Source organism: Urocitellus parryii, chromosome 11 (genome assembly GCF_045843805.1).
Source record: "Urocitellus parryii isolate mUroPar1 chromosome 11, mUroPar1.hap1, whole genome shotgun sequence".
Lineage (NCBI taxonomy): Eukaryota > Metazoa > Chordata > Mammalia > Rodentia > Sciuridae > Urocitellus > Urocitellus parryii.
This window is the reverse complement of record NC_135541.1, coordinates 35,990,808-36,018,233: the sequence shown is the minus strand read 5'-3', so window position 1 is coordinate 36,018,233 and position 27,426 is coordinate 35,990,808. Positions and strand designations below refer to the sequence as shown.

The 27,426-nt window shown below is 35.7% G+C and overlaps 1 protein-coding gene across 1 annotated transcript in view; it reads right to left on the bottom strand.

Moving 5' to 3' along the window:
- The window catches only part of Zyg11b (zyg-11 family member B, cell cycle regulator), an 83,009-nt gene that overhangs the window by 51,266 nt on the left and 4,317 nt on the right, over nt 1-27,426 (bottom strand). The window contains exons 2-3 of the mRNA XM_026382640.2: nt 7,244-7,409; nt 1,353-2,107 (exon numbers count right to left, since the gene is read on the bottom strand). Coding sequence (XP_026238425.1) covers nt 1,353-2,107; nt 7,244-7,409 — 921 coding nt within the window. The remainder of the gene's footprint in view (nt 1-1,352; nt 2,108-7,243; nt 7,410-27,426) is intronic.

The window sequence follows — 27,426 nt, the reverse complement described above, 5'->3', positions numbered from 1 at the left end:
AAAAGCCTTAAATTAAACCAATTCTCTCTGCTAAACATTCCCATATACAGTATTGGGTGTTGTGTAGATTACTTACACAGTTTAAATAAATAAAAATGTATAGTTGGTTGAGGCGGCACATACCTATAATCCCAATGATTTGGGAGGCTAAGCCAGAAGGATTCCAGTTCAAGGATCAGCATTGGCAACTTAGGCCCTAAACAATTTAGCTAGACCCTGTCTCAAAATTAAAAATTAAAAAAAAAAAAAAAGAAAAAAGGACAGGGGATGTAGCTTAGTGGTAAAACCCACCTGAGTTCAACCCTAGTATCAATAAATAAATAAATGAATAAAATGTATAAACATATTTGTGATCATACACCACTATTCCTTAGAAACAGATTCTGTATTTTATTCATTTTTGAATCCCAAGCTGTACCAAGTTCAACTAATGTTTGTTAAACTATTAGACATTAGAAACCTTAAGAAAAAGTTTTCCAGGCATGGTATTGCAAATCTGTAATTCCAGCAACTCAGGAAGCTAAGGCAGGAGGATCACAAGTTTGAGACCAGCCTGGGCAATTTAGCAATACCCTGTCTCTATTTTTCTAATAAAAATAGAAAAGGGCTTGCAATGTAATTCAGTGGTAGAGCACCCCTGAATTTAATTCCCAGTACCAAAAAAAAACAAAACAAACAAAAAAATTCCCACTTCTACTATGGAGATTTCTTCAGAGAACTTAATTTACCTTTGGGTATTCAATTTAATAAGGGGTATTTTTAGTTTCATTGAAGTGATCCATTAGGAATGATATATTGATATGGTTCAAAATATATAAACATTATAACAGTAAGACCTAATGTTTAACCAGGACTTACTACATGACTTGCACTTGGCTTTTTTTTTTTTTTTGGCCAAAATTTGGGATTAAACCCAGGATATTCTACCACTGAACTTCATCTCCAGCTTTTTATACTTTGTATTATGAGTCAGGATCTCACTACATTGCTAAGGGTAGCCTCGAACTTGCAATCCTTCTGCCTTAGCATCCCAAGTAGCTGGGATTAGAGGTATGAGCAGTTGTACCTGCCTCACAATTACAATTATTAATTTTCAGAATACTGCAAGGTAGGAATAGTATCTATTTTACAAATAAGGAAATAGAAAACAGAGAGGTTATGTTATAACTCACTCTGGATTATGAAGCAAGAAAGCTGGGCTTTTTCTTAGGACTCTGACTCTAAAGTAAGCTTTACTATACATACCCTATTTCATGAATGTATTTCATATATCAGACAGTCATCTTAATAGAGTCTTATACCACCAAGACACAGGTCAGCTTGACAAAAATAATACATTTTTAAGGTCTAACCTTCAAAGGCCCTTCGCCTGTGAGAAATTCAGAGTAACCAGCATCAGTGGCCAGCAAACCTACAAACTGCATGCTGGGCCGTTGTTGTATAAAGGCTTCAACAGCTTTATCTGTAACATGCTTTCTCCCAGAAACATCCAGGGAGACAAGATTGGGTAGGATATCCTTTTGTTCTAGTAAGCGAAGAGCTATGTCTGATGTAAACTGTTTATCATCTGAGATATCAAGATGATTCAGATGTTTTAGTTCCCGAACAACATCCAGTATCTGGGTAGTTGTCATTTTTAAACATTTCAAGTGGTGCATGGTTAGAGACTTGAGTCGGTCTTTGCAGGCCAGGAGGGCAGTGATGTCTGTGATTGAGGTGTTAGAAATATCCAGGCTCTCTAATCTTGGTAATGAGGCAACTTCAGCCAGATCTTCATTGTAAAAGAGAACATTGGTGATGCTTAGAGCTCGAAGACCAGAAAGCCGGCTGAAGCACCGCTCATATGGATCCTCAAGGGAGAGAGTTAATGAGTTCAGCACTAAGCACTGAAGATTTTGCTGGATCCATTTGTTACTGCCAAGCCCACTGATAATGTCTGTAATGGTGATATCAGCATTCACACCTGTGGCATCAAGTTCCACTAACTTGTGGTGGCAGAAGGCTTTCCGGAAAGCAACAGCAGAGATCTTTGCCTTGCGAATGCAAGCTCGCTTTAAACGCATCTGGTTGCCTCTAAAAATACCCACAGTTCCATCGTTCAATAGACCTGCGGAAAACAAGCAGAATTTTAACTTCGAAAAACAGCTAAGAAGAGCTAAAACTTCCATCATACTTAACATTTCTAATGTGCTCCCCCATTCAACTGTATCTCATTTGATACAATTCAGTGAGGATATTTTTGTCTATAATCATATGAGAATATTATTGTCTACAATTTACAAATGAGTAAAACAGGCCTCAGAAAGAGGCTTTCCAGGGGCTGGGATTGTGGCTCAGCAGTAGAGTGCTCACCTAGCACGGGTGGGACCCAGGTTCGATCCTCAACACCACATAAAAATAAAGGTATTGTGTTGTGTCCATCTACACCTAAAAAAATAAATATTAAAAAAAAAAAAAGAAAGAAAAGAAAGAGGCTTTCCAAAATCATGGAGGTAGCAAGTGGCAGATTCAAGACTGTGGTAAACATGACTGATATCTATTAACATCTGTTTCTCCACACCTTTCTAGACCCATAGACAAGACACCTATACATACTAGCCCTCCCGTGGACTTAGGAGGGAACTTGTGCTAATTCTGGTCAATGGTGTGTAAGCTGAAGCACCTGAGACCCAATGCATAGTTTTTCATGCTAGCTTCTCCTGCTACGGCAATGAGAAGGCTTCAGGTTCTAAAGAGCTAAATTTGCTGGGTGCAGTGGTGCATGCCTATAATTCCAGCAACTTAGGAGGCTGAGGCAAAAGGATCACAAGTTCAAGGCCAGCCTCAGCAATTTAGAAAGACCCTAAACAACTCAGCGAGATCCTGTCTCAAAATAAAAAAATAAAAAGGGCTGGGGATATAGCTCAGTGGTAAAGTACCCCTGGGTTAAATCTCCAGTAACAAATAAATAAAATAAAAATAAAGAGTGTAAATTTAAAGGGTTAAAGTTTGGATACTAGGAGACATGGAACAAAACCCTCAATGGACTTCATTTCCAACCTATTCTTTAAATTGGTACAACATATTATTATACAAACCCATATACTTAGCTCATATATAATGTCTATAATTCATTATTAAACCACTAGCTACACCTGAAACTTTATTTTATTTTATTTTTTTAAAGAGAGAGTGAGAGAGGAGAGAGAGAGAGAATTTTTAATATTTATTTTTTAGTTGGCGGACACAACATCTTTGTTGGTATGTGGTGCTGAGGATCGAACCCGGGCCGCACGCATGCCAGGCGAGCGCGCTACCGCTTGAGCCACATCCCCAGCCCCACACCTGAAACTTTATTAAGAGGGGTTATAGACCCTCACTGTCAGATGAATGCCAATCAAGTAGACACAGAAATTTCTTGAGGTCCCTTAGAGATTTACCTGCCTACCAATCAATAGATACTTTGGAGCCATATCTCAACAACATCACGTAAACTAAACAGCATCTACTGTGAAATAAGTAACAGTCATGACAACAAAAGGTAGTCTAAGAGATGGGGTAAATGAGCAGCTGGACAAGATAAATAAGTAGCCTGGGTTTGAACCTCAAATCAGTTCCAATATCTATTTGATATTTGACACTGAACAATTCCTTATTCACAAAATATGAATAATTATATTTCCATCACAGGGATTGCTATGAAAATTAAATAATACAGTGTACATAAAAAATTCTAAAACTTAAAACACTACATAAATGCCATTAATTATATTTGAAGGAAATTTTCCTAAATATCTTTGTGGGTTTTTCTGTTTTTGTTGTTTGGTGGTGCAGTGGATTGAACCCTCAAACTTGCAATCCTCCTACCTCAGCCTCCCAAATCACTGGGATTATAGGCATGTGCCATCTCACCCAGTCTATATTTGCCTTCTTTCAAACATCAGCAAAATAAAGACTCATCTAGCTTTTCCCATGACCAAAAATTATTGCTAAATGATACTTTGCTGTCATACTAATCACTTATGTTACTAGTTGGCAGCCTTTCTCCTTCAGATTTGCAGTTCTTAATTTGCTACTGTCAGAGAATCAAGATTAGATTTTATGTATTTAACAATCAATGCTGAACATGGTGGCACACACCTGTAATTCCAGCAGCTCAGGAGGCTGAGACAGGAGGATCGTGGGTTCAAAGCCAGCCTCAGCAATAGCAAGGTGCTAAGCGATTCAGTGAGACCTGGTCCCTAAATAAAATATAAGATAGGGCTGGGGATGTGGCTCAGTGGTTGAGTGTCCTAGGTTCAATTCCCAGTACTCAAAAAAAAAAAAAAAAAGAATCAAGGGGTTGGGGTAGAGCCCAGGGGTAGAGCTCTTGCCTAGTATATGTGAGGCTCTGGGTTCAATTCTCAGCACCACATATAAACAAATAAATAAACAAAAATAAACGTCCATCAATGACAAAAAAAAAAATGAATATGCTTCAGGAGTTCAACAGAGTATAGGGAAAAAATCTGAGGAGGAGGGTAGAGGGGCGGGCATGAACAAAATTTACCAAGTGCTACATCCATGTATGCTATTGTCCACATATGAATATACCACAATAAATCTATACACACATATACATGCATATATTTATAATGCACTCATTAAACTAATAATAATGACAATAATAATAATAGTAATAGAAAAGAGTCCAATAGAGCAGAGCAAGATGATCAGAGGGAGGGAAGAGGGGTACTGATACAATGAGTAAAGGCTATGACAACAGAATCATAGATCTTAATATATAAAATCCCTTAGTATCATAATTATTTTAATGAAGACTGCTATCAGTATAATCAATCCATTAAATGGGTAAATAATTTTTTTGTTTTATTTTGCTTTTCTTTGTTACTGGGGATTAAACTCAGAGATGCCCTACCACTGAGATACATCCCCAACCTTTTTTATTTTAACTTTGAGAAAGGATTTTGCTAAATTGCTTAGGCTGGCCTCAATCTTGTAAATCTCCTGAGTTGCTGGGATTACAGGTGTGCGCCCCTGTGCCTAGCAAATAAATTTAAAAAAATGTTAAGAGTACATGTTAAGTACTTTCTAAAATCAAAATGCTATTAGAAAATGCATGGTATTTCCAAAAATTTTTAAAAAAAAGAAAAAAAAAGAAGTAGTTTCAGTACTGGGAATTGAACCCAGGACCTCACACATGCTAGGCAAGCACTCTGTCACCGAGCTACATCTCCACTCCTTTTCTAAATTTTATTTTACTTTGAGACAGAATCTGGTTACCCAAGCTGACCATGAACTTGTGATCCTCCTGTCTCAACCTTCTAAGTGGCAGGGATTTACAGGAATGCACCATTAGGCCCAGTGGTATTACCAGTTTTCATAGTATGATTGTTTTTTTCCTATTTTATGAAAAATTTCAAACACAAGAAAATTTATGAAACAACTTTTCAAAGTTCTGACATGAACTAGCAAGATGGAGTTTTATTTGCATATTCAATTGCATCCACACTAAATCAATTCAAGATGGATATGATTTTTACAAAGACGTTAAATAATTCAGAACTTTTTTGGAGGTGGGTACTACAGAGCTACATCTACATCCCCAATCTATTTTTTTTTCCCAATCTATTTTTTTAAATTTTTTATTTGTTCTGTTTAATTGTATATGACAACAGAATGTATTTTAATTCATCGTACACAAATGAAGTACAACATTACAATTCTCTGGTTGTTCACAGTGTAGAGACGCACCATTTGTGCAATCATACATGTAGCTAGGGTAATGATGTCCATCTCATTCCATCATCGTTCCTATCCTCCTAACCCCATCCCACCCTCCCCTTTGCCCCATCCAAATTTCCTGCATTCTTCCCATGCCTCTGCCCCCGCCCCCATCATAGATCACAATCCACTAATCAGAGAAAACATTCGGCCTTTAGGTTTTTGGATTGGCTTCTGTTGTTGTTGTGTAGATAGGCACAATATCTTTTTATTTATTTATTTTTATGTGGTACTGAGGATTGAACCTAGTGCCTCACATGTGCTATGAAGGTGCTCTACCATTGAGCTACAGCCCCAGCCCTTGTTTTTTTTTTTTTTTTTTTTTTTTTTTTTTTTTAAGTCAGGGTCTCTTTAAATGACAGAGACTGGCATTAATTTGTGACCTTTCTGCTTCAGCTTCTTCACTCACTGGGATTACAGGCCTATGCCACTGTGCCTGGTCAACTTTCCATTTTAAAAGTCAGAAACAGAAATCATTTTTTCATAATACTGTATGACTCTCTCACTGTCAAATTCAGATATAAGGTATTGGGGCTGGGGCTGTGGCTCAGTGGTACAGTGCTAGCATGTGTGAGGCCCTGGGTTCCATCCTCAGCACCACATATAAATATATAAAATAAAGGTCCATCTACAATAAAAAAATATTTATATAAGGCTGAGGTTAGGGCTCAAAGGTAGAGTCTTTGCCTATAACGCATGAAGCACTGGGTTTGATCCTCAGCACCACATAAAAATAAATCAAAGGTATTGTGTCCACCTACAAGTAAAAAATAAATATTTTTTAAAAATTTATATATATTTATATACCGTGTGTGTGTGTGTGTGTGTGTGTGTGTGTGTAAGGTATTTTATTCCTTAGACTTATAAATGAACATTGTAGACTTAGAAAAGTTATTTCTGGGGCTGGGGATGTGGCTCAAGCGGTAGCGCGCTCGCCTGGCATGCGTGCGGCCCGGGTTCGATCCTCAGCACCACATACAAACAAAAATGTTGTGTCCGCCGAGAACTAAAAAATAAATATTAAAAATTTAAAAAAAAAAAAAAAAAAAAAAAAAGAAAAGTTATTTCTGACCTAAGAATGGTTTCTCAAAGAAAAGCAAACCAAAACAAAAAATGCTACTTGCCAAAATTAGAAAAGAAAAATACTTTTCCTAAATTACGGTTAAGGTGGCTCAGTGGTAGTGAGCTTGCCTCGAATGTGTGAGGTACTGGGTTCAATCCTCAGCACCATATAAAAACAAATAAACAAAATAAAGGTATTGTGTCTATCTACAACGAAAAAATAATACTAAATAAATTACACAGTTAAGAGTCAAGACAAGTAAAAATAAATGAATTCCTTTTTTTAGAACTGGGCTTATCTGGAGTGTTATTTCTAAGAAAATAATTTAATGTCAACAATAATACGTCAAAATCCAATTCCAATTATTAGCACATAATTTTTGTTTTCTGTTGTTTTGTTTTTGTTTTTGTTTTTTACCATGAAATGCCATGGTCTGAAGCAGTCGATCAGCCACCTCCTGTGGAAATACTCCAGGTTCCTGCAGACATAATGTTCCATCTTGTCTTGCTGAACAGAACTTCTCAAGGTGTGTGGTCAGGAAACTCAAGCAGATATCAAGTAAGGAATAGGGAGATGCCTCCTCCTTGGAGTCCAGGAAGAAACATGGAACACAAAAGGGAACAAGTTAGTTTCCAGAAAAGTCCAGAACAAAAGATTGATTTACTCATTCAACAAGAGGCAGTAGATACTTTGTTAGGCAGTAAGAATACAATGTGTGTCTGGAAGCAATGGCAGTCACACCTATAATCTCAAATCACTTGGGAGACTGAGGCAAGAATATCTCAACTTCAAAGCCAGGCTCAGCAAATTAGTGAGACACTGTTGCAAAATAAAAAATAAAAAGGGCTGGCAATGTGGCACAGTGGTTAAGCACTCCTGGGTTCAGAACACAATATGTGACCTATGTTCTCTGAATCAAAAGAGAAACACCGAAACAAACATGTATACACAGTCTCCAGTACTACAACAGTGGACACATTAGGTACTATGTATAAATTGTTGAAGGGTTCTAAGCATTCAGGGGTGATTGGTCAAGACCTCAGAGGGCACAGTAGATTAATTTTCCTAAACTATCACTCATGATTTCCCTACTCAACCTTCAATGGACTCTCACAGGCCTAAAGACAAAAAACTTAACATTGTTAGATTGACATCTTGAGTTCTTCCAAAATCTATCCCTAATTTACTTTTCAACATAATCTCCCATAAAATTTCCATTCTAACCTGATGGTTCAAATATAACAAATTCATTTGGAAAAAAGAGTATATTCTCAAAGTAATATTCTCAAAAAAGGAAAAATTTAACCCAGTTATTCCAGTCTAAGGAATAAAGTAGCCAAAACTTAACTGGAAGGGATTTTTTGTAGGATCGAACCTAGGGCCTCATACTTGCTAGGCAAGTGCTCTATCACTGCACTATACCTTCAGCCCAAATGAAAGGGCTTTAACTGCAGAAATAAACACTCTAAATGTTCCCAGCAATAAAATATGGTTAAAATATAATTACATTTAACCATCTAGTAGGTACTTTCTGTATGATTGTGCTAAGCATTTTATAAGAAATACATACTATTTCATTTGTTCCTCACCTTTCTTTTGCAAAGTAGTCAAGTATTCTCTTCTTGTTTTTTTGTTTGTTTGTTTGTTTTGTTTTGTTTTGTTTTAAAGAGAGAGAGAGAGAATTTTTAACTTTTATTTTTTAGTTTTCGGCAGACACAACATCTTTGTTTGTATGTGGTGCTGAGGATGGAACCTCGGGCTGCACGCATGCCAGGCGAGCACGCTACCGCTTGAGCCACATCCCCAGCCCCTCTCTTCTTGTTTATATGACTAAAAACATGTTCATAAACAACATCTTTCTCAGCATTATACACAATAGTAAATGGCAAAGTATGGCTTCACAAAAGAAGTTGATTTGGTACTGATTGAACCCAGAGCTGCTTAACCACCGAGCCATATCCCTAATCCTTGTTATGTTTATTTTGAGACAGGGTCTTGCCAAGTTGCTGAGATTGGCTTTGAACTTATGATACTTCTGTCTCAGCCTCTCAAGCTGCTGGGATTAAAGATGTGTACCACCACGCCTGCCACAAGTATAACTCTTAATCTCTCTATACTACACATGTGACATTTTAATGGCTGAATAATGTATAGCCATTAAAAATTGTATTTCAAAGATATACTGTATAAATCACATAGAAAAATACGAGGTAAGGTATAAAAAATAGCCTACTAAACTTCCTCAACCCAATGAAGAACATCTACCAAAAAAAAAAAAAAAAAACCAGTAAAGCTGGGTATAGTGATGCACTCCTGTAATCTTAGCAACTCCAGGAGATTGAAGCTCTAGGATCACAGGTTTAAGGCCTGCCTCAGCAGTTTAGTGAGATCCCACAATAACTTAGCAAGATCCTGTCTCAAAATAAAAAAGGACTGGGAATGCAGCTCAGTGGTAAAGCATGCAGGGGTTCAAGGCCCAGTACCAAAAACAAACAAAAACTAAACAAAACAAAAAATCCAGTTAACAATCATAATTATGAAAATCTTAATGTTTTCACCCCAAATCAGGAAGAGGATGTCTATTTTTACTACTTCTATTAAACATTTTACTGAAGGTTCTAACCAAAGAAATTAGGCATGAAAAAGAAATTAAAAGCATATAAATTAAAAAGGAAAAAGGAAAGCTATCTTTATTTGCAGCTGACACCATCCAGATACAGAAAATCCCAAAGATTTTTTTTAAAAACATGTTTCAATTACACCATGGACCCTTTTATTTATTTATTTTATATATATATATATATATTTTTTTTTAACTCTTCCTTAGCAAGAAGAGTGAAGCAGGTAGCATCCCTATACCAGACCTTAAACTATATTACAGAGCAACAGTAACAAAAAACAGCATGGTATTGACACCAAAAAAGACTTGTAGACCAATGATACAGAAAAGAGGACACAGAGACAAACTCACATAAATACAGTTATTTTCATACTAGACAAATGCACTAAAAACATATATTGGAGAAAAGATAGCCTCTTCAACAAATAGTGCTGGGAAAACTGGAAATCCATATGCAGTAAAATGAAATTAAGCCCCTATCTCTCATGAAAAAAACTCAGCTCCAAGTGGACCAAGGACCTAGGAATTAGACCAGAGACCCTGTGCTTAATACAAGAAAAAGTAGGCCCAAATCTTCATCATGTCAGATTAGGTCCCAACTTCCTTAATAAGACTCCTATAATGCGAGAAATAAAACCAAGAATCAATAAATGGGATGGATTCAAACTGAAAAGTTTCTTCTTAGCAAAAGAAATAATCAATGAGGTGAAGAGAGAGCCTACAGAATGGGAGCAAATTCTTACCAGACACACATCAAATACAGCACTAATCTCCAGGATATATAAAGAACTCAAAAAACTTATCACCACAAAAACAAATAACCCAATCAATAAATGGGCCAATGAACTGAACAGACACTTCTCAGAAGAAGATATACAATTAATCCATAAATATATGAAAAAAATGTTCAACATCTCTGGCAATCAGAGAAATGCGAATCAAAACTACTCTAAGATTTCATCTCATTCCAGTCAGAATGGCAGTTATTAAGAATACAAACAATATAATAGGTACTGGCAAGGATGTGGGGGGGAAAGGCACACGTACTCATACATTGCCAGTAGGACTGCAAATTGGTACAACCAATTTGGAAAGCTATATGGAGATTGCTTGGAAAACTGGGAATGGACCCACCATTGGACTCAGCTATGCCACTCCTCAGATTACACCCAACGGACTTAAAAACAGCATAGCCACGTCAATATTTATAGCAACACAAATCACAATAGCTGAATTGTGGAACCAACATAGATGCCCTTCAGTAGATGAATAGATAAAGAAAATGTGATATATATATATATATATATATATATATATATATATACACACACACAATGGAACATTACTCAGCACTAAAAGAGAATAAAATCATGGCATTTACAGGTAAATGAATGGATTTGAAGAGTAGCATGCTAAATGAAGTAAGCCAATCCCAAAAAAACAAGACCAAATGTTTTCTCTGATATATGGATGCTGATCCATAATGGGGTAGGGAAAGAGCATGGGAGGAATGGATGAACTTTGAATAGAGCAAAGGGGAGAAAGGAAAAGGGAGGGGGAATGGGGGTAGAAAAGATGGTGGAATGAAATGGACATCGTTATCCTAGGTACATCTATAAAGACACGAATGGTGTGATTCTACTTCGTGTACAACCAAAGGAATGAAAAATTATACTCCATATGCGTACTATGAATTGAAATGCATTCTGCTGTCATGTGTAACAAATTAGAAATAAAACTTGGTTCATCCACACCATGCACCCTTTTTAATAAATATTTTTCACAACTTTATTTATTTATGTATTTGTTTGTTTATTGTGCAAATTTATTTATTTATTTATTTATTTAATGTAGTGTTGAGGATTGAACCTAGTGCCTCACACATGCTAGGCAAGTGCTCTACCACTGAGTTACAACCACAACCACCTAATAAATTTTTAAAAAGCTACCAGGAAAAAAAAAGTTCACAACATCACAGGTTACAAGATTTAAAAACAACAACAACAACAACAAAAGAACCCTCTATTTTTGCATTACTATATATTTACAAATTTACAATAAATAATCTTATAATGAAATTAAGGAAATAATTCCATTTACAGTTGTACCAAACAATAAAATATTTAGGAATAAATTTTAATAAAAGTAGAAAAATTAAGAAATTAAAGACCTAAAAAATGAAAAGCATTCCAGATTTATAGATAGAAGACTTAATACTGATAAACTGATCTGGCATTCAATACAATTCCTATCACAACCCCCCCTCCATTTTTGCAGAAATTGACAAATTGATACTAAAATGCTTTTGGCATGCAGAAATGCAAGAGATCTAGAATAGCCAAAATGATCTGGGAAAGGAAGAACAAAGTTGGAGGCCTGGCACTTGCCATTCTCAAAACTTACTACAAAACTACGTTATCCAAAAACAAAACAAAACAAAACAAAAAACTACATTGACCAAACAGTTTGGCACTAGCATCAATGGAGTAGAATTTAAAGTCCACAAACTCCTACAGTTAGGGTCAAATGATTATCAACAAGGTACCTAGCCATTCCAGTGAACTAAAGAATAGGCCTTTAAATAAATGGTCCCTGGGACAACTGGACATCCATGCAAAATAATGAAAATGGAGTCCCCATATCACACCATATACAAAAATTACCTCATAATAGATCAAACACCTAAAGAGCTAAAACTATTAAACTCTTTAAAAAAAAGTAGGTATAAAACTTCCTGACTTTAGTATAGTAAAAGGTTTATTTTATAATACCAAATGCAAATACAACCAAAGGAAAAAATAGATACATTGAACTTTATCAAAATTAAAAATTTCTGTGCTTTAAGGAACATCATAAAGAAAGTAAAAGGAGGGCTGGGTATGTAGCTTGGTGGTAGAATGCTTGCCTAGCATGTGCAAGGCCTAGGTTCAATCCCCAGCACTTGGGGGGCGGGGGGAGGGAGTGAAAAGACAACCCACAGAATAGAAGAAAATAGTAATAAATCATTATCTAATACGGGATTTCTATCCAAATTACACAAAGAACTTTTTTTTTAACATTTTAGTTGCAGATGTTCACAATACCTTTATTTTGTTTATTCAGTTTTCTTAGGTGGTGCTGGGGATCAAACTCAGTGCCTCCCATGTACTAGGCAAGTGCCACAACTCTTATAACTCAGTAATCTAAACACAACCTAATAGGCAAAGTTCTAAATAGACACTACTCCAAAGAATTACAAATGACCACCATATAGTGGTGCACACCTGTAATGCCAGCAACTGGGGCGGATGAGGCAGGAGAATGGCAGCCTCAGCAACTTAGCAAGGACCTAAGCAATTTAGGAGAACCAGCCTCACAAAAATAAATAAATAAATATTACAGATGATCGATGAAAGATACTTAATATCATTAGTCATCAGGAAAATGCAAATCAAATCTCTTCACATGAAATATTACTTCATACCCACTAGAATGGCTATAATAAAAATATGGTCAATAATCAGTGTTGACCAGGAATATGGAGAAACTGAAACCCTCATACAAGGATGTTGAAAATATAAAATGTTGTAACTATCTGTCCAGTTCTCAGAAATAAGCATAGGTATGGGGTTGTAGCTCAATGGTAGAGAGCTTGCCTAGCATGTGTGAGGCACTGGTTTGATTCTCAGCATCGCATATAAATAATTAATTAAATAACGGTCAATCAACTACTAAAAAAAATTTTAAAACATAAAATAAGGGCTGGGGCTGTGGCTCAATGGTAGAGTACTTGCCTAGCATGTGTGAGGCACTGGGTTCAATTCCCAACACCGCATGTAAATAAATGAACAAAATAAAGGTTCATCAACATCCAAAAAAAATATTTTTTAAATAAATAAATAAAAGTTAAGCACAGAGTTACCATATGACCCAGTAATTCTACTTCTAGGCATAAACCCAAGAGAAATGAAAGCTTACCCACAGAACATATACATAGACCACTGAGCAACAGTTTAGCAACATCCCCAGCCCCCCCACACTTTTTTTTTTTTTAAAGACTAAGCTTTGCTAAACTGTCCAAGCTGGCCTCAAACTTGCAATCTTTCTGCCTCAGCCTCCGAAGTAGCTGCAACACCATGTCCAACAAGACACCTTTTTTTTTTTTGGTTCTGGGAATTGAACCCAGGGATACTTTACCACTGAGCTACATTCTCAGACTGTTTATTTTTTGAGAAAGGCTCTCACTAATTTGCTTAGGATGTCATTAAATTGTTGAAGCTGGCCTCAGGCTTTCAATCTCAGCCTCCCAATTCACTGGGATCACAGGTGTGCCCCAATGCACAAGGATCAAGACATTATTTTGTATGTGAAGATAACGAATAATGTACCCAAGTTTATCTACCTGGAATGTGACAGAATTATGCCTTGATCCAAGGTCTTTAATTCCAAATAGCAATATCCATTTTCTTACCTATAAGGTTCTCTCAACTAAAGAAGGAAAAGGATAGAAGAAGTTGAGAAAAAAACTATATCTAAGATTTAAAATAGTACTTACCCAGGGAAAACAATAAATGCATGTGTGTAAAAAGAAATAGGCCATGTTACAGCATATGTAGTAAAATGTTAGCATTTGGTGAATCTGGGTCGATGCTAGATGAAAATTATTTTCATTACTTTTGCAACTTTTCGTAAATCTAAAACTGTTTCAAATAAAAAATAACAATTAGTACTTCCATGATCTCAATGACAAAATTGGTAAGTAAAGAAATGGTACAGCTCAGTCCTATGAAAAGATAAATTCCTGGGGTGAATAAAAAAAGCAATTAAGCTCTACAAATAAATACCTTAAGTATAAGACGAAGAGTGAGAAGGTCCCTGAGCAATATAGTTGAAAAGATATCCTATGGCTACAGAAACAATGATTCCAGCATGAGAGAACAATGCAGTCCATTTTTTAATTTTATTTTAATTTTTGGTTAACATGGTGTTTTCTAGAACATGATGTAACCCTGGTTATTGTGAAACTATTCAAATAAAGTTTACCCAGATTAGTGCTCTCAAATATTGCTTGTCAAAGTGTAAACTCGCACAATTTTTCAGAACATAGATTTAAAAATAGTGTGGTGGCCTACACCTGTAATTCTAGTGACTCAGAAGGCTAAGGAAGGAACAACACAAGTTCAAGGCCAACCTGGGCAACTAAGAAAAACCCTGTCTCAAAAAACATTTTTTAAAAAGGGGGTGGGGATAGGGGGAGGCTTAAGATGTAGTTCAGTTCAGTGGTGAGAGCCCTGGGTTTAATCTTCAATATTACAAAATGAAACAAAAACTATATGCAGTAATAAAAAACTATATGCAGTAGGATTCAATTATGCATCTGTACAGGATAGGAAATGATACTGCCTAAAAGCTTACTTTAGAATGTAAGATTAGAAAGCTAATCTCTAAATTAAATAATATAGTAGAACTATAAAGAAAAGTAAGATTGGGCTGGGATTATAGCTCAGCATGGAGTGCTTGCCTGGTACATGCAAGGCCCTGGGTTCGATCCTCAGTACCTCATAAAAATAAATAAAATAAAGGTACTGTGTTCAACTACAACTAAAAAATAAATATTTTTTTTAAAAAAGCAAGATTAAAAATAAGTTGTTACCTTGGGGTGGGGTATAAAGAAGTGGCATAGAAGAAGGAGGCACATAGTAAAAATGGTAGTGGTCATGTTCTTTTTTTTTTTTTTGTATACTGAGGATTAAACTCAGGGGCACTTTCCTGAGCTACATTCCCAGCCCTTTTTATTTTTCATTTTGAGACAGGCTCTCACTAAGTTACTGAGACTATCCTCAAACTTGGGATCCTCCTGCTTCAGCCTCCCAAGTCACTGGGATTACAGGTGTGCACCACTGACTAGACATGTTCTGTTTCTTTTCTTTTCTTTCTTTCTTTTTTTTGGTACCAGGGATTGAACCCAAGAGCAGAACCACTGAACCACATCCCCAGCCTCCCCCCCTTTTTTTGAGGCAGGGTTTCACTAAATTGCCCTAAGTTGCTGACACTGGCTTTGAACTTTCAATCCTCCTGCTTCAACATCCTGAGTTGCTGGGACATGCAGCACCATGCCCAACTAACATGTTTAATTCCTTAAATTGGATACTGGGTTTAATTTTTATACAACTGTTTATATTCCATGGTTTACATATGTGTTTCAAATTGTCTTCTGAACACGTAAAATGGTAAAAGAACAAAAATAAAATTTGTGGAAATGAAAAAAGCTTGCATTTACTTACTCATTTTTCTGATTTTCAAATGTAAAATACTTTAGAAACCAAAACCAGTGTCAATGGTGACAACATTTTCTAATAATATATATATTCAAACTAGTCAGAACATTTTTCTCAGTAGATTCAATAAAATTGTTTTAATTTTGAATGAAAGTGTGTACATGTATAACACACATACATACCCTACACTTTTATTTTCCCTAGACTGGTCATAAGGTAACTTCTCACTACTGCTCTTATACCTTTTCCTGATATACTTTTACACTCTCCAGGAGCCTTCACAATCTGATAATCATAGACTGTGACACAACAAAAAAAGGAGTATTAGAGGAGTTTTTAGGAGAAACACAGAGGATTAGGGGAGGTGGTGATGGTGTGTGAGGAAATTGATAGGAAATGAAAAAATATCATCTGAGAACTCTCTTCACAGCATTTCAAAAAATCCAAATTAAGAACTTGAGTTATTTCAAAATAGCTTTTGGTTAGAGGATAATGTTCCACAATGCTCTAAAACTAGACCACGTTGGTCATAATATAAGTAGCTAACTTATAAGCAAATAAAAAAATTGTCTCCTATTAAAACAAGGAATATACATATATTCTCACTTCGAATATCACAGAGAAGAGCTTTGAAGGAAAAGAAAAAAATTACTAAACTAAAAGAGAGACATCAGAGTCATTTTTTTTTTTTTTGCGGGGGGAGGGCGTTACTGAGGATTTAATCCTAAATCACATCCCCAGACTTTTTTATTTCTTAGTTTGAGACTCACTAAATTGCTGGAACTGGTTTTGAACTTGTGATCTTCCTGCTTCTGCCTCCCAAGTTGCTGGGATTACAGGTGTGTGCCACCATGCTCAGCTCTTGGCTTTCTTTTACACTTCCCCTGCAGACCCCCACCCTTTTCTCAGTCTTCTTATAGGCTCCTTCCTTGAAGTATTTAGTCATTTATACACACTCAACTAAAGGCACTCTCAGTCACTCCCCCGAGACTTAGTTATGTAATTTTTTGGTGGGTTGATTGGTTTTGTTTTACAGTGCTGGAGATGGAACCCAGAGCTTTCTACAGAAGAGGCAAGTGCTCTACCACTGAGCTATATGCTCAGGCCTGTATTTTTAAAACTTCATTCTGTTAGTATATTGCCAGAGCCATGGAAACAAGAATTTCAATGTTGTGAGTATAGCCCATCCATTTCTACCAAGTGAAGAGATGGGGGGGCGGGTGCTGGGACATACTATAAAACTGTTTACTTTTACAGACTGGTCTGATGACATCAAAGAGAGTCCCATAGATCTGTTATCTTTACACTTGGAAACTGAAGCCTCATAATATGCATCAAATAAATTATTTGTTAAATGAATCAGTCAATTACTGAATGGATTATCTGTCTCAAAACTCATTTCTTAGTTGCGCTTAGTGGTACATGCCTGTAATTTCAATGACTTGAAAGGCTGAGGTAGGAAAATCACAAGTTCAAGGCCAGTCTTGATGATCTGATGAGACCTTGGCTCAAAATTTTAAAAATTAAAATTAAAAAGGGCCGGGGGTATAGTATCACAAAACAAAAGAAATTCTCATTTTTCCTGATACTACTTGAGGAAACATATAAAATGTAATAAAGCTGGGCTGGGTGGGGGTCCCAGTTACTTGGGAGGCTAAGGCAGGAGGCAGGAGGACAGTGAGTTCAGGGCCAGTCTGGGCAACATAATAAGCCTCTATCTCAAAAATTTAGAAAGAATGGGCTGGGGATGTGGCTCAAGCGGTAGTGTACTCGCCTGGCATGCGTGCGGCCCAGGTTCGATCCTCAGCATCACATACAAACAAAGATGTTGTGTCCGCTGAAAAACTAAAAAATAAATATTAAAAAATTCTCTCTCTCTTAAAAAAAAAATTGGAAGGAAGGAAGGAAGGAAGGGTGGGTTATAAGTTTTCCTTAATTCTTTAAAAAAAACAAAACTTTTTTTCCTTAATTCTTCAAAGAAAGACCTTTTGGACTTCCGAATCTTTGCATAATGAGACCTATGTTTTGGTTAGTTATAAGGAAAAATACTCTGTATAGCTGATATTAGTGATTCAGATTCTTTAGTTCATTTGATACTCAAAATAACTTTATGAAGTAAAAGGAAAAGTATTACAAATTTCATTTTACAGCCAGGTACAGTGACACATGCCTGTAATCCCAGCTACACAGGAGGCTGAGGCAAGAGGATCCCAAGTTTGAGGCCAGTCTTGGTAACTTAGTGAGGCCCTGTCTCAAATAAAATAAAGGACTGGGGATGTAGCTCAGAGGTACAGTGCTTGGCTAATATGTGTGAAGCCCTGGTTTATTTCCCAGTACCAAACACACAAATATCATTTTACAGATAAGGAAACTGCAGCACAAAAATAAAGTGACTTCTCTAGACATATTATGGTTAGTAGGAAGAGTACTAGAACCAGATTTGAATCATAGTACTGTCACACTGGGAAAATTATCTAGCTTTTCTGACCCTCAGTTATGGCCTTTGTAGAATGGGGATAAAGTTAAGTATTAATCTCATGATACCTCTGTCCAAATGAAGTATGTTTTTTTTTTTCCAAAACATTTTGTGTGTGTGTGCTGGTGATTGAACACATAGATTTGAGAATGTGAGGCAAGCGCTCTACCAACTGAGCTATATCCCCAGCCCCTCAAAAACATTTTATCATAGAACTATTTCAGACGAAGTATGTAAAACCCCAGCAGGATACCTAACAAAACAGTTAATCAGTGTTTCCTCTCCTCTTAGTAGTCACTAATTTGCACAGGTAACATAAATTCAAACCTCAGATACGTAAGACAGCAGTTTCATGGTTGTAAAATCTTTAAAAATTTCCCATCCAAAGCTGGGTGTGGTGGTGCACCCCTGTAATCCTAGAGGCTCCAAGGATGAGACGGGAGGCTGGAGAGTTCAAAGCCAGCCTATACAATGCTGACAGGGAGGTGTTAAGCAACTCATTGAGACCCTGTTCTTTAATAAAATTCAAAATAGGGCTGGGGATGTGATTCAGTGGCTGAGTGCCCCTGAGTTCAATCCCTGGTACCACCCCCCACAAAAAACTTTTTTCCCATCCAGAATCCATCTCATGGCAAACAAACTTCTTTGTCTCCCCACTCCATCAGGCAGATACTTTTTTAGTCTTCCTTTTCACCAAAAGTATGGGTCTTTTAGGATCCTGGTTTTATGTAGTGGTCTCAGTTTCAGTTAATATGAATCAGGCTCTAGCTGTCATCTTCTACTGAAACATTCCTAAGACTGACAAGTCCTCCAATTGAATACAATGGCTTTTTATTTTTTTTGCATTCCTTTTTTCTTTGTTTTATGTGGTGCTAGGGACTGAAACCAGGGCTTCCTGTATGCTAAGCAAGTGCTTTTCCACTGAGCTATGCACCCAGTCCCTCTTGAGTAATTTTTTCTTTTTTCCTCCTAGTAATTCTGTATATAATGCATACTAGGGGCATTTTACTACCCAGCTACACCCTCGTCATATTTTTATTTTTATTCTGAGACAGGGTCTCACTAAATTGCCCAGGCTAGCCTTGAATTTGCAATCTTTCTGCCTCAGCCTCCGGAGTCACCAGGATTACAGGTATGTACCACCACACCTGGCATCCTGAATGATTTTTTTCCTAAAGACTGGGCAGGAAACCAGGTAACTACAAGGATTACAAATGATAATTTTATGAGAGGAAGGTTTTTAACTGATGTGTTTCTGAAGGATTGTGTAACATTGTGTTGAAGAATGTGGACTTGAGACTCCAACTGCCTGCATTAAAATGCCAGCTCTACCATTTACAAAACAATATATCTTTAGGCCAAGTACTTAATTTCCCTGCACCTCATATATCATACGACTGTTATCAGAATTAAACAAATTCTAAGTGCAAAACATTTATAACAGTACTGGCATATATTACATGCTCAATAAATGTTAACTAGGGCTGGGGTTGTGGCTCAGCGGTAGAGCGCAAGCCTCCTTGCACCTGCGAGACCCTGGGTTCGGTCCTCAGCACTACATGAAAATACATGAATAAAATAAAGGTATTGTGACCAACTACAACTAAAAAATAAATGTTTTTAAAATAATAATAAAATAAATAAATATATAACTATTATTATAAACTATAATCTCCATGGGGGAAGAAAATACATTTTTTTCACTGATATTGTCTGAGAGCCTAAAATACAGCCTACTAAACAGTGGCACTAAATGTTTACTGAATGAATGAGTAAATAGTCAAATACAAATTTACTATTAGATATAATTAAGTACATATTTGCTCTGACAAAAAGAGACTATAAACCCAGAGAAATATTAAGTCCCAAGACTAGCCCAGAAGTTAAAAAATAGAACCGAAAGGTAGTCATGTGTCATCTAAGTTCATAGGTACTAATTAAAAACTAGATATTAGACATCTCTGACTCCTCACTGCAGTACACCATGAGAAATCTCTTAGTTTATGTGTTTTTTATTTTTACAGTACTGTGGATCTAACCCAGGGCCTCATGCATGCTCAGCAAGTGTGCCACTGAGCTATACCCCCAGCTCTCTCCTCCCCACCCTCATACAGGGGATTGAACCCCAGGGTGCTCTACCACTGAGCTATATCCCTAGCCCTTTCCTCCTGCCTCAACCTCCCAAGTAGCTGGAATTACAGATGTGCACTATCACACCTGGCTTTTTTTTTTTCTTTTAACTAGTATTTTCTACCATTGATTCAACCAAGTCAGGCTTTCAGAAATAAGCATCTAATAAAGCCCTAGTATGATCTAACTTTTTACCCTTACCTTCCCCAATCATAGTCATTTTTATAGATAATGAAGATGAAGAAACTATTCCTACCAACTTTTTGCTTCCCCACACCCAATTAATATATTCTGAAAGTAACTTCAATCCTGTCTCCCAAGTTTTCGGTGTCAAAAAGATCTCTTTGTGAAGTCCTCTGCTTCAGACCAGAGATGAACATAAAACTCTGCATACGAAAAATGCAATGTCTCCATTCTTATTTCCATTTTCACCTAGTTACTATAGGAAAATTTCATTTAATTTTCTAGTATGATAGTCTTCATCACAATTAGTGTGAAAGTAGCAGTAGTAGTAGTAGCAGCAGCATACAATTTGTCAAAGAAATACTTAATGCTAAAGTCATAGATAAAAGTGCTTTATAAAAGTGAGTTGAGCGGGGCTGGGGTTGTAGCTCAGTAGTAGAACCATGCCTTGCACGTGTGAGGTACTGGGTTTGATCCTCAGCACCACCTAAAAATAAATAAAGATATTGTGTCCATCTACAACTAAAAAATATATATATGTTAAAAAAAAACAGCGATTGACAGCATGGAAAAAGAACCATAAAATTGTATACCCTTTTGACCAATTTTCTTTCAATAAATATGAATTATCTTTACAATAAAACAATGCTAAAAATATTTTAAATGCCTCATTTCAGTTTAGATTTCTACAACTCATGGAGTCCATGGTATTTGAAATAACATTGGCTAGGGGTCAGAAAAATCAGAGGATTTTTTTGGTACCAGAGATTGAACCTAGGGGCATTTAACCACCAAGCCACATCCCCAGCCCTTTTTTATATTTCATTAGAGACAGGGTCTTGCTGAGTTGCTTAGGGCCTCAATAAAATGCTGAGGCTGGGTTTGAACTCAAGATCTCCTAGCTCAGCCTCTGGAAGCATAGGGATTACAGGCATGCACCACATTCCTTTTTGCATTCAGTAGAAAAATCAGTGTTTGAATCAAGTTCTGACACTGAATAGCTGTGACTATAGGAAGGTTACTCGATTTTTCAAAGCCTTGATTTCTTATGTGTGCAATGAAAAAAATATCATCAACCTCAGAGAACTCTGTAGATTAATTAGCACATCCCTAGATACACTATATGGTCACTAAATGAAAGCTACTGCATGAATTCAAGCTCTTCTAAATGTCTAACATTCAAGAATTTTGCCTGTAATGTTTTTTAATTTTAATTATTAGCATTAAATTATGCAAATAATGACTATTATTTCTGCCACTCCCTAGTTAAATGTGCTTTAAAGAGGCAACTTCAAAACCTATGAAAAGAACAATGTTTTAACCAGCATGTCCCAATTCATAGATGTTTTTTTATAGGCTTATCATTGGATTCAATATTGATATTTATTTAAATCTATTTCTGAATATTTGATAAAATAATCACCTAAAATTTCCTTCTTTAAAAAACAGTTTGAGCCAGGCACAGTGGCAACATGCCTATAATCTCAGCAACTCAGGTGGCTAAAGCAGGAAGACCACAGATTCAAGGGCAGCCTGGCAATTCAGTGAGACACCGTCTTTAAATAAAATACAAAAGGGCTTGGAATGTGACTCAGTGGTTGAGTGTCCCTGAGTTCAATCCCCAGTACCAATAAAAAAAGAAAAGAGAGGAGGCTAGGGTGTGTGTAGCTCACTGATAGAGCTTTTACTAGCATGCACAAGGTCCTGGATTTGATCTCTATCACTATAAAAATAACTAAGTACATGAAAATGAAAGAATAAATAAATATATTTATCGGATTTATTTATTTATATTTATTATCCCTGATCAGGATTCTTAAGTAAAACACCAATATATCAGTATTTTTTCTGTTATAAGTAAGAAGCATGCCAATAATTATGTTCAATGTGAATTTTTATTCATGGTAAGTAAAATATTCATACTTTAAAAGCTTTATTGGGGAGACAAATTTTCCTTGTTTTTTTTTTTTTTTGGTCATTTACAAACAAAACAGAACAATTATAAAAATTTGTTGACTTTTTTAAGTATAAAAATGCAAGAATTATAAACTTATGTTTTTGTTTGTTTGTTTTTGAGGTTTATTTTGTGGGGATGGGCAGGCTAGGAATTGAATCCAGGGCTGCACATTGTAAACACATACTCAACCATGGAGGTATACCTTTAACTCTCAAATTTAAATTTTTAAAAAGTCAGTTCTAATAGGCTGGAAATATAACTCAGTAGAGAATGCTTGCCTAGCATGTGTGAAGCCCTCAGTTCAATCCTCAGTACCACAAAATAAATAAATAATCACTTATTGTCTACTGTAGTAACATATTTAAAATATATATTCATTTAAAAATCTAATAATGCTGTATTTTATGATAATGTGTCATTTGTTAAACAAGAAAAAGCTGAAATTTGTTTTAATATATAATAAATAAACTATGTGTACAATTTAAAAATAAAGTAGGGCTGGGGTTGTAACTCAGTGGTAGAGCATGTACTCTGCATACCCAAGGACCTGGGTTAAATCCCCACACCATAACAAATTTTTAAAAAATACTTACTTATATATGTAAAAATTCCTTTCTCATATAAAAACTATACAAAATATGCTCTTGGAAATGAATAATTATGATTTCTAGAATAAACAAATTTATATTATTAACAAAAAGGAATAAAAAGTAACAATATTTGACAGACACTAACATTTCAAAATCAAGAATCCAAAAAAGGTCTGATAAACAGTAACAGAGTAGAATTTGATTTTAAAAAACTATAACTTTTTCTAGAAAAATTCAACCCAAGCTACTCTGAAAATGGCTAAAGTAACTAAGAAAAGGAGTAGTTGAGTCTTGTTTGTAAGTTTTAGTGAAACAGGAAGTGATTCTGTCTGCATATATAATTGCTTCCATGTATAAGAATTATCTATGGAAAACAACTACCTGTGTAGAATCATTATTTAACTCAGAAATTGAGTCTGCAAATAAATTAAACCATACACTTGAAAGTAGGGTCAAGGGAGATATAGAATACTACCAGTGTTAATATTTAATCTCGATATACAATTGTATAAATGCTTTTTAATAAGAAAATTTAATCAGATTTTTATTGTAGGATATTTCCCCTTTGGTGCTTTTGAATGACTGACTCACGCTACAGTGACATGTCTCAGATCTATCATTCAAAAGCATGAGCTTGGAAGGGATTTCTATTTATTTATGAATTCTCCATGTGCATATCCTTTTGGCAGTTTAAAGAATGCATTTACTGATATTAATACTAACCTCCATCTTTTTAGTTTAAAATGTCACTACCATAAGAAAAAAAAATAATTGAAAGCCCTGATACAAACCCCCAGGAGAGGTCACTGTTGAATGGGAATTCTTTTCTTGTTGGTTTCTCTGTGTATACCTTGTCTTATAACAAGGAATATATATTTTTCATGGACAAATTCCCTGTCTCTAAATAACTTCCGGACTTTGAAGCCTTAGGCAAATACTGCATACTGAGAAGGTGCCAAAGATGTGCTCCTAGAATTCAATCATTATAAGGGAGTACTGTTAAAACAGATTACTACCCCTTGCTTGACCTTCAGCTTTGTACATGCATAGATTGGGGGGGCGGGGGGGGGGGTCAGTGTATTTTTCACAAGGTGATTAATCTTTAATATAATCTATACTCAATCATTACAGGATAATAATATCAGCAACCCCTAAAAAAAAAAGTAATAATACTGATAAATAAAGTTAGGAATTGCTGATTTCCTAATACATAACTTTTGGGAAACCTACTGTTTGGAAAGGACTTTCATATAGTAAACTTATTATAATATTTTCATGAAAACCTGAAGATTTATGAAAACTAAAGATCACTGAGCAAAATTGCAACATTATTAATGATTCTGCACTTTTTCTACAATTCCACTGTGATGTCTCTATGGAAAATTCACTTAGCTAAAAAGTAATGTGCCAGGGGCTGGGGATGTGGCTCAAGCGGTAGCGCGCTCGCCTGGCATGCGTGCGGCCCGGGTTCGATCCTCAGCACCACATACAAACAAAGATGTTGTGTCCGCCGAGAACTAAAAAATAAATATTAAAAATTCTCTCTCTCTATCTCTCTCTCTCCTCTCTCACTAAAAAAAAAAAAAAAAAAAAAAAGTAATGTGCCAAATCTTTGGACTTTATTTTTCTTTTCTTATCTTTTTTTAATATTTATTTTTTAGTTATAGGTGGACACAATATCTTTATTTTATATTTATGTGTTGCTGAGGATTGAACCCAGTGCCTCATGCATGCTAGGCGAGCACTCTACCACTGAGCCACAACCCCAGCCCTGGACTTCATTTTTTTATATTCTTTCCTATTTTAATATTTTTATATTGAATATGTTTATTTATTAAAATTTTTATTAAATACTCAACATTTAATACTATTTTAATAACTATATTAATTATTAGTTATTTAATTTAAATCACCACTACTATAACAAGTTGAGGATAAAAACTCACACTTATTTTTCATCTAAAGTAATACAATAACTATCCCATTCCAAACCATGTTTATGAATAATCATTCTTATAATTCTTTTTTTCCCTTTTTTGATACCAGGGACTGAACCCAGTGGCACTTAACCACTGAGCCACATCCCCAGCGCCCCCCTTTTTTAAAAATTGTTTTTATTTACTATTTAATTTGAGACAGGGTCCCATTAGGATGCTTAGAGCCTCACCAAGTTGCTGGGATTATAGGCATATGCCACCATACCCAGCTCAAATATCTTCTTGTTTATAATAGTCCTTTACACACCCACACATATACAAAAAAAAAGCTTTTAAGGTACTTAGGATCTTTACAATATGGCCCAAACCCTGTAGCTTATGAGTCAAGGTTCCTCCACAATCTGACTTGCTCATCCTCAATGCTGGAGTTACATATTTCCTAGAATCCATCATGCCTAGAATATATGGCATTTCACAAAGTTTATTTATTTTAATAGACTATTAAAATAGTTATTAAAAGACTATTAAAATAATTATTTTTAATAACTATATTAACTATTAATTATTAAAATAGACTATTAAAACAAAATAAATTTACTCTATTTCTGTTTCAGTTTCCATACTCAAGCTTGTCCCTTTCCCAGTAATAGCTTTCTTTCCCAAACTTTTACCTAGCTAAAATATGGTCTTGTTTATAATAGTCCTTTACACACACACACATATACAAAAAAAAGCTTTTCATTTACTATTAAAACCAGCAGTTCATAGGCTAGGGATATAGCTCAGTTGGTGGAGTGCTTGCCTCGTATGCATAAGGTTCAATCTCTAGTAACACACACACACACACACACACACACACACACACACACACAGAGGCAGTTTAAATGTCCCCTTCTAGCCTGTAATCCCAGCCAGGCTGACGCAGGAGGATCCCAAATTCAAGGCTATCCTCAGGAAGTTTGAGGCCAGCCTGAGCAACTTAATGAGACCCTGTCTCAAAATTTAAAGGGGGGGGGGGGGACAGAAAAAACAAAAAATAACAATAACAAATAATTAGTGAGCTCTTATATGAGCACCAGGCACTATATAGGTATTGAAGATGCAATGATGGGCCAAATAAACATGGTATTTACCTTCACTGATCAAGTACCTAACTTAATAGGTTACCATGAGAATTAATAAATAAAACATATAAAGCACAAAAAACAGTACACAGTACAATCATGTTGAATAAATATTTGCTATTGTTGCTACCTAACCATTCTATCTAAAATAGTTCACACACACACACACACACACACACACACACACACGACTTTATATCTTATCCTAGTTTATTTTTTCTGTATATTAATAGATTTGTTTATTTCTATCCCCTCCCCCACCCACAAGTCTTTTTTTAACCACTGTAACCACAGTGCTGTAACATCCCCAGGCCCTTGCAGCTGGTCAAAAAAATTATCTTTGTATCAAAGATTTTTATACTCTCTGGATTTAGAGATAGACTCTAGTCAAATAATCATAGCAAGAAATATAAAATTACAATTGATATATATTCTATGATAGAGAGAGTGTGACCTGGGTTTTGTTTTTGTTTTTTTTGAGGGGTAGGCAGGCCAGATAGTTTCCCTGAACAACTTGATTTGAGAATTCCAAGACATGTCAGTTACACAGTCTAGAAAAAAATACTACCACAGGTCATCTGCACATGTTCTTCTTTCTTATCTGAACTACCCTTTCCATAACACAACTTTTATAATTTAATATCTCAGTTCTCTACTTTAAAGATTGAGCCTACCTGGGGGCTGGGGTTATGGCTCAGCAGTACAGCGCTCCCCTAGCACATGCGAGGCCCTGGGTTCGATCCTCAGCACCACATAAAAAATAAAATAAAATAAATTTATTGTGTCCATTTACAACTAAAAATAAATATTAAAAAAAAAAAGATTGAGCCTGCCTGAAGCTACCCTTGACTATCCTATTCCATGATGTCAAAATTTCTTTCTTATCATTTTAAAAAAGTACTCTTCACATTTAAAACTCTTCACATTTAAAAATTAATCTACTAAGACTACAGTTCAGTGGGACAGTGCTTATCTAGCATATTCAAGGCCCTGAGATCAATCCCCAATATGGAAAAAATAAAAATAAAATTTCAAAAATAATAAAATGGATACTTTAATAATAAAATTACACAAATAAGATAAAAAGTCAAGAATCACACTTGTTTTACTATCTGTGATATCCCCAATGCCAATACAGTTAATGAAACTCTATAAACACTGTTGGATAAATATAAAGCAAGAGCTATTATCCTAAACCAGTGGTTCTTAAAAACATGGTTCAAAGACCATACTTTACACTGATTCTTGTCAGAAATTCAAACTCTCAGGTTCTACTCCAACCAAACCCAGTGAATCAAATTCTAGAGGAGGGCGGGAGGAAGCAAG